General features: G+C 35.4%; 1 protein-coding gene across 10 annotated transcripts in view; it reads left to right on the top strand.

Annotated features, from left to right (window-relative positions):
• CEP128 (centrosomal protein 128) overlaps positions 1-13959 on the top strand; it is a 398658-nt gene that overhangs the window by 28416 nt on the left and 356283 nt on the right. For all 10 annotated transcript variants that reach the window (XM_045451751.1, XM_045451752.1, XM_045451750.1 and 7 more), the window contains 4 exons: positions 3119-3245; positions 4302-4420; positions 7608-7699; positions 11433-11505. In XM_045451751.1, the coding sequence (XP_045307707.1) occupies positions 3119-3245; positions 4302-4420; positions 7608-7699; positions 11433-11505 (411 nt within the window). The remainder of the gene's footprint in view (positions 1-3118; positions 3246-4301; positions 4421-7607; positions 7700-11432; positions 11506-13959) is intronic.

Raw genomic sequence — 13959 nt, 5'->3', positions numbered from 1 at the left:
CCTGGGTGGCTCAGTTAGTTGAGCATCCGACTCTTGATCTCGGCTCAGGTCATGATTCCAGGGTCATGGGATTGAGCCCCATGTCAGGCTCTGCTCTGAGCACCGAGTCTGCTTAAGATTCTCTCCTCTCCCTCCCTCCCCCTCTGCCCATCTGCCTTGCTCATGTGCTTGCTCTGTCTCTTCTATAATACCAAAAATGAAGTAAAAAATAATACTGTGACTGTGAATCTAGCAGAGAACAACCAAGGCTGCGGGGAACTTTATAGTCTAGGTCTGGTAAAGCTCTGGCAAAAATGGAAGTCTAGAAGGAGTCCTGCATCTGGGACTCTTAAGTTAGTAGCTGATTTCAAAAGAGATTGCTTAGAAGCAGAGAGGGTAGGATGAAAGCTATCAATAGACTGAAGAGGCCGGGGAGACCAAAACTAGAATTTAGGAATCTTCCAGCTTTCATTTGAGACCCCAAAGAGTGATGGTGTAGGAAAAATGATGAAGTGAAAATGAGAGAATAGATGAACTGAAAAATAGACCAGCCCTGGTGGGAGCAGAAGCCCAGTTTTCAGTCATCTTGGTTCCTAACTAGATTAAGGTGGTTTCGGTTTCCTGGTGATTCTAGCCTGACTTTGTCCTAGAAGAAAAACCAAATCTCTTCTGAAGGAAGATGTCATCATCTAGAGTTTCAAATAATCTCCACAATTTTTCATATACAATGTCTATGACATGATAATCATGACAAGAAAATACAAGAGGTGACTGAAAATCAAGGGAAAAAACAGACAATAGAAACATACATGCTAATATTAAAAAAAAAAATCTGATTAACCTGTTCAAGAAATTAAAAGACAAGATTGAGGATTTTGACAAAGAATTGGAAACCCAAAAAAAAAGAACCAAATGAAAATTACGGAAACTGAAAAATATAACTAAAATAAGCAAATAAATAAAAACCAATCCTGTTGAGTATAGGTTAAATAGCTGTTTTTTACCAAAAAATGGCTGGAACTGATCCATGAATTCAGCAAAGTCGCAGTATATAAAATCAATGCACAGAAATCAGCTGCATTCCTATACACCAATAATGAAACAACAGAACGAGAAATCAAGGAATAGATCCCATTTACAATTGAATTGGAAGATAGGCCAGCATAAGGTATCCAAAAAGAAAAATGGATGAATGAAAGAACCAAATAATTCAGAAAACGATGACATGGGATTTGGTAAAAAGATAGCTTGAATATATCTCAATTTTCAGAAGGAGAGGGAGGAGAGAAAGGGGCAGAAACAGTATTTGAAGAGATGATGGCTGAGAATTTATAACAGGGAAGATACCGATGTACAGGTTCCATGATCTCTATGGGTCAAAGATGGGATAACTACAAGTAAAGCTTCACATTGTCATATCACAGTAAAGACATTAACAATCATAGTCAAACAGAAAATCTTAATAACTAGAGCTTAAAAGGGCAGACAACTCACAAAAAGAGCAGTAATAAGAAACAGCAGCTGACTTTGCTTCTAAAAGGATAATGACATCAGGCTTCACTTGAAAGATGTGAATAATAAAGATAAACAAGAGAAAGTTAATAGAGCTGGTTCCGTCACTAACTTGTGTGATCTAAAGTCATTTTACATTTCCAGTCCATTTTTCATGTTATAGTTTAGATTTGAGCTTCTTAACATGGTTTTATTTTATTTGGAGCTTACCCTAGGTTATTGATACACTGTTTTGTGTTCACTGTGTAAATACTTTGGTCTACTTACATGTTAGATTTAATGTTACTTATGTATAAATTACTCTCAAGGTCGACCTTGTTTTCCTGGGCCTCATCTGTTTATTTCTCTGGATTAATAGGCTGGGTTCTATAGCTAGTGAATGCACAGGCAGGATGGTTTGGGTATGTAGATCTCAATTTAGAGAAGTAGGGGACAGAGGTGTGGAAAATTAGCCTCCCCCCCCCCCCCCCCGAAATGAGAACATTAGAGGTACATTCTTGAAATTTTATTTCTTTTAATCCAGAATTTTAACCTTGGTTTTCTAGCAGAGCTAAAGCCAGATAACCAAAAATGAAAGGGTTTGCTCATTTGTGATTCATATTCTTGTGTTTCATCTTGTGCTTTCCCTTCAATGGAGGCTACCTTTTTTTCTGCACAGTTCCCCAAGGAGACAACTCGTTTTCTTCATAAGTGGTGTTCTACTCTTTAATTCTGGCTGAATTTAGGAAACCCTCTCCTCTCAATCAGTTTTTTTGACATTCTCTTTAAAGAGTTATGGGTGACTTGTTCTATGGATCAGTTCATTATTAGTATTATGTTTTATTTATCCTTGGATAGGATGCCTAGACTTTCAGGTTCTGAATTCCTAGCAATTCAGGGTATGTGGATTTTCTTCAGCTTTAATCTCTGTTCCCTTGGGTTTCATTTGAAACCTCTTTTCAGGTCTGTAGCTGGGTACAGCTCTGGACATTATTCTTTGTATTTGGTGTCTTTTTATTTAATACAGCCTTTTAGGTCAAAAAGATGTTTTCTTATAACCCCTGTTGGCTGACTCCCTAATAATCTGAAGAGAGCATTTGGACAACTGTAATCCCTAGTATGTATTAACAATTTGACATCTGACCACATAGTTTTCTGGGATTTGAAGTCTTTGAATCAAGAATTTAAAAAATGTTCTGATACACAATTGGACAGTGCACATGATTTTAATAGAAGCAGTCACTCTAAGAGCTGGTCAGTTTCCTGTTTGTTACAGATATGGGGCTTCTAAAGGAATGTTTACAAGAGAGGAAGACTCTCCTTTCAGACACATTGGCCTTCTTATGTTTCTAAGCATGGGTGGCACATACATTAAACATTTTATCTGGAGACATCTCTTTCACATTCTGCTAAGAGAAAGATGGAATAGGTAGCAACAGATATTATTTAAAACCAGATGTTAGAATTGGCTCTAGAATATTTATGTTTACTATGTTTCTATTTCCTAACTTACTTCAAATTTTTTTCAGATATAAAGTCTCTTTGGAAAGTCAGATTTTTCTGAAATAGCTTTAAAAATCTCTTGTCTGTTTGTATTTGGAGTTGTTTAAAAAGAATAAATTTTCCTTCACTATATTCTTTAATTTAGTTAAAAGAAAGCTTGGAACAATCAATAGGCCAATTGCGGAGTCAGCGTTTATTGAGAAACTCAGGAGGGAGAAGTATTTCTGTTACAAGTCTGAGTGCAAGTGACCTCGATGGTGGCACTGTGACAGGTAAACTCTTCAGAGATGTTTTGAACCCCCCCCCCCCCGTTTTGTTTTGTTTTGTTTTGTTTTGTTTTACAGATATTCCTGAAGTACATATTGAATGCATTTAATCTTTGGAGAAATAGAACCCATACATAAAATCATACAAATGATGTTTAGAAGATGCAGTTGTCAGTTATTTTATGGTGCCTAATTTGAAGTGTGTTCAGTGAGACTTTGTTACTCTATTACTTTTGTTCTCAGACTCTGTAGACCACAGAGGGTCTTACCTGACAAAACTTGGATTTAATTGTCTGCTTCTAATCAAAAGCAACACACAAATAGGATTTACTGTGTGTTATACTTTCTCGATTAGAAGTCTTGTCCCAGCTTCACAGTTTTCCAAAGTCTGATTAAGAAATATCCTATGACACTTGTTAAAAACAGGTGAATTTTATCTTTGGTGCGCAGCTAGATTTCAATGGCTAGATTAAAGCTGATAACACTTGGTTTGCCTGTAGTTAATCCTACTTAATACTTTCCTACAGCACTGAGATCACATATGAATAGAAAAGTATGCAGTGAAGAGAGGTGATTTAGATAGAAGTGAATATTAGCAACTTGCATTGTTAATAATGCTATTGATCATGATAATAAGGATTAAAAATTGGACACAACCAGCTAATCTTTTTCATGTAGTTTTTATTGATTTTTAAACTATGTTCAGATTTTAGATTACTTTGTTGGAAAAATTCTGTTTTATTTGTATTAAGTTATATTTTAGAGAGAGAAGTTATTTTTATTTTCCAATTTATTATTTTTAAAAGAATATATTGCTTCTTTGAAAAGTATAGCAAATTAGAACTTTTGATATTTTCTATTTCTGTGTTATTTCTGTTGCTCATTTTATCTGCTTTAAGAACAAGATGAGTGCCACTTTGTGGCCTTAGCAAGATACTTGGGAAATAGTCTGGGTTAGGGTGTGTGTATATATCCATGACTGATGTATATTTTCTGAGCAAAATTTTACACGTTTCTTCTCCTGCATGTTTTTATTCTCTACGTTTTGTTTCATCTCTAAAGAGAGCTACCGTTTTCCACCTACCTCACCTCTCAAGGACTATGGGGATCAGCAGGGGAGTAAACGAATTAGGTCCAGAACTGGTGTCCGATTTGTTCGGGAGACTGACGACATGGGCCAGGTACTTTGTACTAGTCTGTAATCTGCTTTTATCTTTTTTTTTTTTTTTTCTTTTTAAACCAAGTAAACTATTTTATTTTCAATGTACTAATTATCATTTATTTTGTACTTTGTTCTGGAGGATTATGTTTTGTAGAATATTTAAAAATGAGTTTAGTTTTGAACAATGTTTTATTTCCTTGTTCAGGTGGCTCATTCTTCGGTAAGCCCTGCTAAGTCAGGTACTTTCTATTTTGCTAATTTTGGTTTAGTGTAAACAAGTTAGTCCTTGTGTGGTTAACCTATTGATTTTTTTCATTGGTATTTTTCTGATTGTTGAATCATTGGTAGAGTTACTTAATTAGAAGCAAGAAATTTCATACTCTTTCCATGTATTTCATGTATTCAGTAAAGATTTTGGAAGTATTCATTCTAAGGGCATATATCTTTTTCTGCTTCTTTAAGCTTCCATACAAGAGCCGAAAAAATGTTTCTTGTTGCTTTGTGTAGCTAAATTAATTAGACAAAAGCTAGAGGATGTTGCTGACTTTGAGGTTTTTGTTTTGGTGGTTTCAGGATTGCAGCCTCAGAGCTTGTCAGGATACTCACCTGTAGCTTTTGCTTGTTACAGATTAAGATAGAGATAACAGAACCAAGTGCATGAGATGTCTCCTTGTAGAAACTTTTCCTTTACCGTGTGGGTTTTGTTTTTGTTTTTTTTTGTTTTTTTTTAAATTTTTTTTTTTCCCAACGTTTTTATTTATTTTTGGGACAGAGAGAGACAGAGCATGAACGGGGGAGGGGCAGAGAGAGAGGGAGACACAGAATCGGAAACAGGCTCCAGGCTCTGAGCTATCAGCCCAGAGCCCGACGCGGGGCTCGAACTCCCAGACCGCGAGATCGTGACCTGGCTGAAGTCGGACGCTTAACCGACTGCGCCACCCAGGCGCCCCAGGGTTTTGTTTTTTTTTGGTAGGTGCAACTTACTAGCGTGTATTGTATGATTAAGCCTAGAGCAGAGAACAATATCCTAACGTTGTTCATTTACTTTTCCATTCTGTTTATTTAGTGCCATTGTTCTGGGACAGTGCTTGTGCTTGGGAATAGAGATAAGCAAAGACCTTGTGTTTTTGTGGAGTTTGTACTCTAAGGGGAGGGGCTAGATATTAAATAAGTACACAGATGGATCCATAATTGTGAGCTGAGATGCATGCTGAACAGTAAGCATAGGGTCATGGGAGTGTGTGGTAGAGGGACTTGCTCCAGACGGGGAAGGCTTCTTGAAGAAAGGCTGAGCTGAAATCTGAAAGTTGAGTGAGTCATTTTGGGTAGAACAGATACCTTGATAGGAAGGAAGCTAACACCTAGGGCAACTTAAAGGCCATGTGGCTGAAGAAGTATGAAGGACCAAGACTATGCATAGTCTTTGTAAGGGGATAACAATTATTTTGAAAAGATCATTCCACCTCTAGTGTAGAAAATGAAATCAGTGTGGGCAATCCAGTTAAGAGGATATTGCTGTGTTGTGGGTGTGAGATGGTGGTTACTTGGATTAGGATAAATGGAGTTGGAGAGAAGGTAGGGTAGACTTAAAAGCTATTTGGTGGGTAAAATGAAAGGTCTTGAAGATCAGATGACCATTTGGGGAGGGGGAGAATGATTGTAAAGGAGGCGTCAAGGATGAGTCCTAGGATTCTGGTTTGCAAAACTGGAAAATCATTGCAAAACCTAAGTGAATGGTCTGCTCTTCATCCACTGTATTACCTCCACTCCTTTTTAATTGTTCTTCCTTATTTTAAGTCTCTTAAGATGACCTTTAGCTCCATCTGATAGTGTACTTTCTTATTTATTAAAAAAATTAAGTTTGTTTATTTTGAGAGAGCAAGTGGGGTAGGGGCAGAGAGAGAGACAGGGAAGAGAGAGAATCCCAAGCACCGATGGTGCAGAGCCTGATGCAAGGCTCAAACTCACATACTGTGAGATCTTGACCTGAGTTGAAATCAAGAGTTGGATGCTTAACCAACTGAGCCACTCAGGCGCCCAGACAGTGTGTTTTCCGTAATGCTCTGCACATCATTTGTCATTTGTTTGCATGTCTATATCCCGTGTTAAATTCTGAACCCCTTACTTCCTACCCCAGTTGCTGGCACTGATTAGTTGCTCAATGTACATTTGTTGAAATGGATTGATTTGTTGTTTCTGCAAATCTCTATAACTTAAATATTTTTTTATTGTAAATTATAGTATACAGATACATATATGGTATACATATTTACAATTAAAAGTACAATAATGTAAATGAAAATCTATGTAACCACCATCCAGGCCAAGAATCCAAGCATTATTATACCCCTAAAGCCTCTTTTACACTTCCCCTTTCCCCAGGGCTATCAACTATCCTGACTTTTATAGTAACCATTCTCTTGCTTAAAAAAAAAAAAAAAAAAAAAAAAAAAAAATTATAATACATACATCTTGTTTAGTATTCCCTGTGTGTAAACTTTATATAAATAGAATAATACTCTATATCTTCTTCTGCTTTTTTTCAATCGATGTTATGTTTTTGACATTATAGCCTTACTAATGTGTACTTAGGTTTGATCATTTCATTTTTATTGCTGTGTTATACTCCACTGGGAGAACATATCACAATTTATATATGTTCCGTTCTTAATGGACTTTGTGTTTGTTTTCAGCGTTTTCATTATGAAAAGTGCTGCTCCAAACATTCTTGTACATGGTTCCTGGTGCATGTGGGCAAGAGTTTCTCTGCAGCATGGGTTGGCACATGATGGCATGTGGTCCAGTTGAATAGGGTTCTTTTGTAATACCGCCACCCATGCTCCTTTGTTTATGGCTACTTCTGTGCTAAAATGACAGTGTTGACTAATTTTGACAGAGTTAGTATATCCTGAAAGCCTGAAATATTTACTATTGTACCCTTTACAGGAAAAGTTTACCGACCTCTTTTTTGAGGGGGCAGGGGGTATCTAAAAGGACTGGAATTAGTGTACTATAGAGGATGTGATGGTTAATGTTATAACTTTTTAAAAGTTGCTTTTCTTTGGAAAAATGTTTCAGAATAGACATTTATTTTGTTCTGTTTTATTAACATGAAATTTGGGCATTACAGCAAAAAGTAAGCTCTTCTTCTTCATGGAAGAATTAAACAGAATCCTAAATGGATACCTATGTTTTGCTTTTACTAGTTTCATGCTTTTCATCAGTCCCTCCGAGACCTCAGCAGTGAACAAGTTCGGCTTGGAGATGATTTCAATCGGGAATTTGCCAGAAGAAGCCGGTAAAAGCAGAATATGGTTTTTGTTGGAGGCATAAGTTATTAGAAGAACATAATAAGTTCTGTAATTGATATGTTTACATGAATTCAAAAACAGTGCTGTTTTTATACCAGTATTTTAAAATTTATTAATAGAACAGTTTAAAATCCTTTGAATTTAGAATGTATTGTGACTCAGTGTTAGACAAATTAAATTCATATTTTTAAAAACATGTTAACTTACTTCACTGGAGTACTGCCATTATGGAGAGATACATTGTGAGACCTTAGCAAAGAGGTTGATTTGCAAATAGTTGGAGAGAGACAGAGAGAGAAACAGAGATGGAGACCAGATCACCAACAGTGAAGCTTAAAAAAAAAAAAAAAAAAAAAAAGCATAGTTTGGAATTTGTCAACATGAGCCATTGTAGAATCCAGTATTTTAGCTTTCAGTTGAAATCTTCAAAAGTGAGTTTATATTTGCCAGCTCTGCAGTTTTGTCAGTTTTATGTACTGCCCAGCAAATATCACTTTATTTAAAATTTCCTCACTGTCTTTTCATTTTCATCATTAGCAGCGACAGTTGGCTTTCTTTTGGAGGCCATATTTTTACAGGAAACCAAAGTCTTTATCCTTCTCTAGAGTCAGTCTCTAGAGTGACTCTCTAGAGTTCTTCTCTAGAGCAGCGATGGGGGAACAACAAAGCTGAAATGAAGTTTGTTTACCAAGTTCACTTGCTAACTCCCATTCCATCTAACAAAATCATTCCATACACCAGTTTTTTGTTGCTGTCTCAAAAAGGGTCAAAGCTATAAATGTTAAATATGTGATTATCAACTGTACTCTGTGTAACTTACCTGCTTTTAAATGAGGAACATAGGAAATTTAGTAATAAGAATTAAAGACCTTACTATTACTACTATTAGTAGTTAATATTATGGAACACTTACTTCTTGCCAGATTTAGATTTAATTCTTATAACAACCCTAATGAGGTAATCATCATTATTTTTTCCATTTTTTGGATGTGGAAAAGGGTAGAGAGATGAAGTAACTCAGCTTGTTGGTGTTCAAATGGGGTATGTCGTAGAGTCAGGATTCAGGTATAGGCATTACGGCCCCAGAGTGTCTGCTCTTTACCGCTTACAGCACCCTGTGGTTCAAATCATTTTCATATATAGCGGGTATAAATAAAGAAATTAAGTTCCTGAATTTTGAGCTGTATTATGGAGTTGTATTGTCATTCTTTTAAACCAGTATTTGTTAGTTAACTTAAAACTAGGTATTTATTTTTGACAAGTTGATAAAACAAGCAAAATGGTGTCAACATTCTAGTATAGTCTGTTCTTGGATTGCTTTATTGTGTAGCTTTTACACATTTGAAGAAAGGGTACAAATTAAGCACTAGGAACATGAATGTCAGGAATTTGTCCTGTTGGAAGACCCAGGAGAAATTGCAGGTTTGATTTCGTTAATTGGTTTCAGTGGTCATTTGGATGTGCAGTGGTAGACTGGGGATCTTCTGATCCATGAGCTGGTACCATCTGGTAATAGTTTGTGTGATCCAGAGGCATGTGTGAGGCAGAGAAACTTTATTTAAGCCAAACTAGAAGTCAAGTTTCTTGTGAAATTGGTGACTTGACTTTCTTGTGAATAGATGAGGAAGATATCCGGATCCAATTCTGCTTTACTTGTACCACAAATTCTTAATTTACGCTTATAAAAATACTGGGTAAGAGGTAGCTAGGTTAAATGTAGGTTTCTCTGTGATTCAGAAAGATTGATATTTAATGACTAATTTTTCATTTTTTTTGATATTTATTGCAAAAGGTATATGAATAATGAATGTACTGGAAAGCAAGCTTTTAGAAAGCATTAATAAAGTTTAACTCAGAACTCACTTTGGATGCCATGTGGAAAATTGATTTGAGAAGGGCAAGTTAGGAAACTGTTGCATTAGCATGTGAGAGATGATTGCTTGACCATGATTCTGGCAAGGAGGAGATGGACACAGATATGTTTAAGACAGATTTTTGGAGACTGAAGAAACAGGATATGGCAGTAGATTGGATATGGGGGGTAAAGAGAATAAACCAAGGGTGACTCCCAGATGTCTGATTTGAGTAGCTGGGTAGATGGTAATTCCACTTCCTGAGATACAGAAGACTGGTAGGGATATGCCAGGTCTAGAGGTTAAGAGTTTGGCCTTGGATATGTTAGGTGTGAGATATTTGTGAGACATCCAGATGTAATATACGCAGCTAGATGTTTACTCTGGAGCTTAAAGGAAAAGTCTCTGTTAGAGATACAAATTTAAGAGTGGTGAGCATACAGGAGTGGTATTTGAAAATGGGTAATATCTAGCAGCTTTATGGAGAGTATCAAAGACAGGGCTTAGTGCCAAAAAGTTCCAGTATTAGAAGTCTCATATACACAAAAGAGGTGGCTTGAGAAGGAACAGCTAGTGAGATGTGGGAAGTCCAGTGGTACAAAGAACCACAAAGCCAAGAAAGAGGTGCAAGTAAGTTTTCAGAGATTTAAAGACTTAGAATATTTACCTTTAGGATAACTTCTTCCTGAGTAAATTACCTAAGAACACATAAGTAAAGTAAAATGGTAACCAAGAAAAAGTAAGATACAGGTGATGAGAAATAATAAAACTAATCCAGAGATTTGGTGAAAGCAGTCCCCAGAATGGTAACCATGTAGCAAATCCAGGAAATATTCACTCTCAATTAGAGTAGGAAGTAGGTGTCCTTTGAGAAGAATGTAATCCACAAGAATGGAGTCGATTCTTAATAGGTGATTCTGTAAGAAGTCAGAGAAAAATATTAATAATGTGATACATAAGGGCCATATAAGGCCAAAAGATAATAAGAACTCTAGAAAAAACCAAAAGCACAAGACTGTTAACAATGTAGGTATGAAGCTGATGAAAATGGAAACATGATAGGACATAACCAAAAGCATCAATTCTTTATGATGGAATAGTTCATAAGAGGTATAAATATATTATGTAAGTTACATAGGTAACCAGTAGAAAAGCTAAAAATAGTAATGAATGTATCTGAAATTGGAGAGGGGTATCAGTGAACTAAATATTTCAAAACAGAGAGTTAATTGAAAGTGTCTAGAGATGAAAATGGCGGCGTTAACCAGCAAAAGAATGAAGCATGGAAGTGGTTGAGCATGGGTGCCAGTGGTGAGTGGAACCAGAGTTAAGGAGGTGTGAGAGAGGACAGGCTTTGGTTTTATTTGTAATTCTTTCAGTGCTGTTTCATTATTTATCATGTATGTTATTAATCTGTTAGGAAAAAAGGTAATAGGGAGGTAAGTTGATGAGGACGGACTTTGTACAGCACACACTGATGTAATTTGGTTACGGATTGCTAGAGAGGATTTGAGATCACATTTAGTCCTCCCCCCATTTCCTTTCTTCTTAATTTAAAATGAGACATATTGCAGCCTACTTGTTTATTGAAGGTAATGGTCCAGTGTAGCGCTTGTTCTCAAAGTGTAATTCCCAAATCAGCACCATCAGCATCAACATGGAATTTGTAGAAATGCACATTCTTGGATCCCATTGCAGATCTACTGATTCAGCAGTCTGTCTTAATAAGTCCTGCAGGTATTTCATATGTTTGCTAAGATTTAGGAACCACTGCAGTAGAATATTATGTAATAACATGTTGTATATTTCACTGTTTGTGTATATTTTTTCAAACAGCCAACTTAAAATATTTTTTTTTTTTGCCTAGGTCGGATGCTGAAACAAAAAGGGCTTTGGAAGAATTAGCTGAAAAACTTAATGAAGCCCAAAAGCAAGAAGTGGTGAGAACTGTTTGTTTATAAAACAAATTTCATACACAGATGTTAGAGTGGTGGGCCTGGTTGTAATCGGGCTGAAGTTTAGTAGATCTTAACTTTTTGGATGATACATGCCATTTTATCTAAATTATGTTCTTGTACTTCTTATAAAATGTTCGTGAATTTGGTGTGTTTAAAATATTTACAATGGTAATATATTAGAGATTGAATTATTATTTGTCTAATTTTTAGTTTCCTTATGAATATTCAAAAGATATTTTAAATTTCACTGACCCAGTGATTATATGGCTTTTCTTAAATGATGTTTTAGAAATACGGAATTTTTTGATAGGGACTCTGTAGCACTCCTCATTAAGTATTTTCATTTCACTTAGGTGTGTAATCGGTTGCTGGAAAGACTCCTAATTCTCGAGTTTTATTTTCTCAAACTCAGATTGTTGAGAGTCGTCATTCAGGGGTTTCTTTTAATCAACCCACTGTTGTTGGTGGAATTGAAGTGAAAAATGAAATACATACAGTGTCTGTTTCTTTGCATCATCAGTTGTTTGTTTTAGGAGAAAAAAACATCAATAGAAATTGTCCTTAAACTTCAAAACTTATCAACTTAAGGAGCAATGTGTATTTATTCATATCCCATAGCACCTTTTGTTTTTTCAAGACCAGGAATGGTAGCAGAATTTTTTTCCTTAACATGTTTTATTCAAACAGAAAGTATATTAGCAGATATTTTTTTTCTGCAGTTTTTACTATGTTTATAGATCCTTACACAGATATGTTGAGTTTATTTTAGAATTTGAATTTATTGCCTGCATATGCTAAGAGACGGATATACTCTGTTTTCAAAGAGATCAACTTAGTTACTCTTTTTGCAGTGAAATTTGCCCGTTTCAAAAATTTGAGTAAACATCTGGCCATATGAAAAGTACATTCTTCTTGTGCTCTTGGTGCTGATTTCTTTGCGAAGCACCCCAGAGAGGTGAAGATATTATGTGTATCTTCTGTTGAAATAGACAAGATCTTCACAGTTAGTGCGTGATGATATGGCATTTGATGTGTGATCAGAATATGGGATATTTCTTTTTTTACATAAAGTCTTAGATTTTTCCAGGCATTACCAAGATTTAAATTGTGCCAGTCTAAAATACCTTAACTATTGCACTTCAAAAAAAAAAAAAAAAGTATTTTCTCATATTAACAGATTGGTGCCTTTCTTAGTTAATTGCAGTGGTTTACACAGCAAGAAATCTATGCCATTGTCTGATTTTCATACTGTCTAAACAGGAGTGGAATGCACACACTTTTAAGAATGTAGCTTCAAGATCCTCTGTAGCTTAATAAATGATCTTCTGGCTCTTCTCCTATAATTCTAGAATGGAACCCGTCACCTGACAGTGGAACCTGCTGAAGCTTCATCTTTTTTTTTTTTTTTTTAATTTTTAATTTTCTAAATTTGGAGGTATAATTTACTTACAGAAAAGTACATATATTATTGTAAAACTCAATGAATTATTACAAGGTGAACAGGCCCATTTTAACCACCACCCAGATCTAGAAATAGAACATTACCACTGTGTAAGAAGCCTCCTCATTCTCCATCCCAGTCACTAAATTCTCCTTCTTTTTCAAAGATGACCACTCTTGTGACTTTTTAATACCATTGGTAAATTTTGCCTGTTTTAAATATTTTATATAAATGGAATTATACAGGGTGTGTTTTTTATGTCTGTTTTTTGCTAATCTTGCTAATCATATACTTGTAGTTTGTTCATTTTTATTGCTCTTTGGCATTCCATTGTATGGATTTACCGCAATGTATTTTAACATTTTATGATGGATATTTGAATTAATTCAAATTTTGGGCTATTACAAAGAAGGCTGCCATGAGTAATCTTATTTATTATTTTAGTGCACATGTATGTGCAGTTCTGTTAGTATGTAATGTGGAGTGCAATTTCTAGGTGCCTTCAAATTTAGTAGATACTGATAAACAGGTTTCCAAAGTGGTTACGTTAATTTACACTCCCACTGGCAATGTAGGAGAATTCATGTTGCTTTTTATCCTTTCCAATATTTGGTATTATTAGTCTGTAAATAATAGCCATTATGATAGGTGTGCATAGTGTCTCATCATGGTTTTAATTTGCATTTTTATGATTACTAGATGATGAGCATTTTTTACATTTTGTTTTTTCCAGAGTTTCCAATTTCTTACTGAATTGCCTAGTAATAATCTACTCCATTCTTGTGGTCATTGGCAATTTCTTTTTTGAAATACTGGTTCACTTCTTTTGTGCCGCTTTTTTTATTGGCTTCGTTGTATTTTTGTTATTGACTTGTGGGAGGTCTTTATATATTTTGTATAAGAGCACAATGTCAGTTATATGTATTTCAGTGTTATCTCCAATAGTCTTCAGCCTCTCATTAACTCTCCCTTCATGGGGTCTTCTGTTAAAATAA

Source organism: Leopardus geoffroyi, chromosome B3, assembly GCF_018350155.1.
Source record: "Leopardus geoffroyi isolate Oge1 chromosome B3, O.geoffroyi_Oge1_pat1.0, whole genome shotgun sequence".
Classification (NCBI taxonomy): Eukaryota; Metazoa; Chordata; class Mammalia; order Carnivora; family Felidae; genus Leopardus; species Leopardus geoffroyi.
Note: the sequence above shows the minus strand (reverse complement) of the source record. Positions and strands in the feature narration are given on the sequence as shown.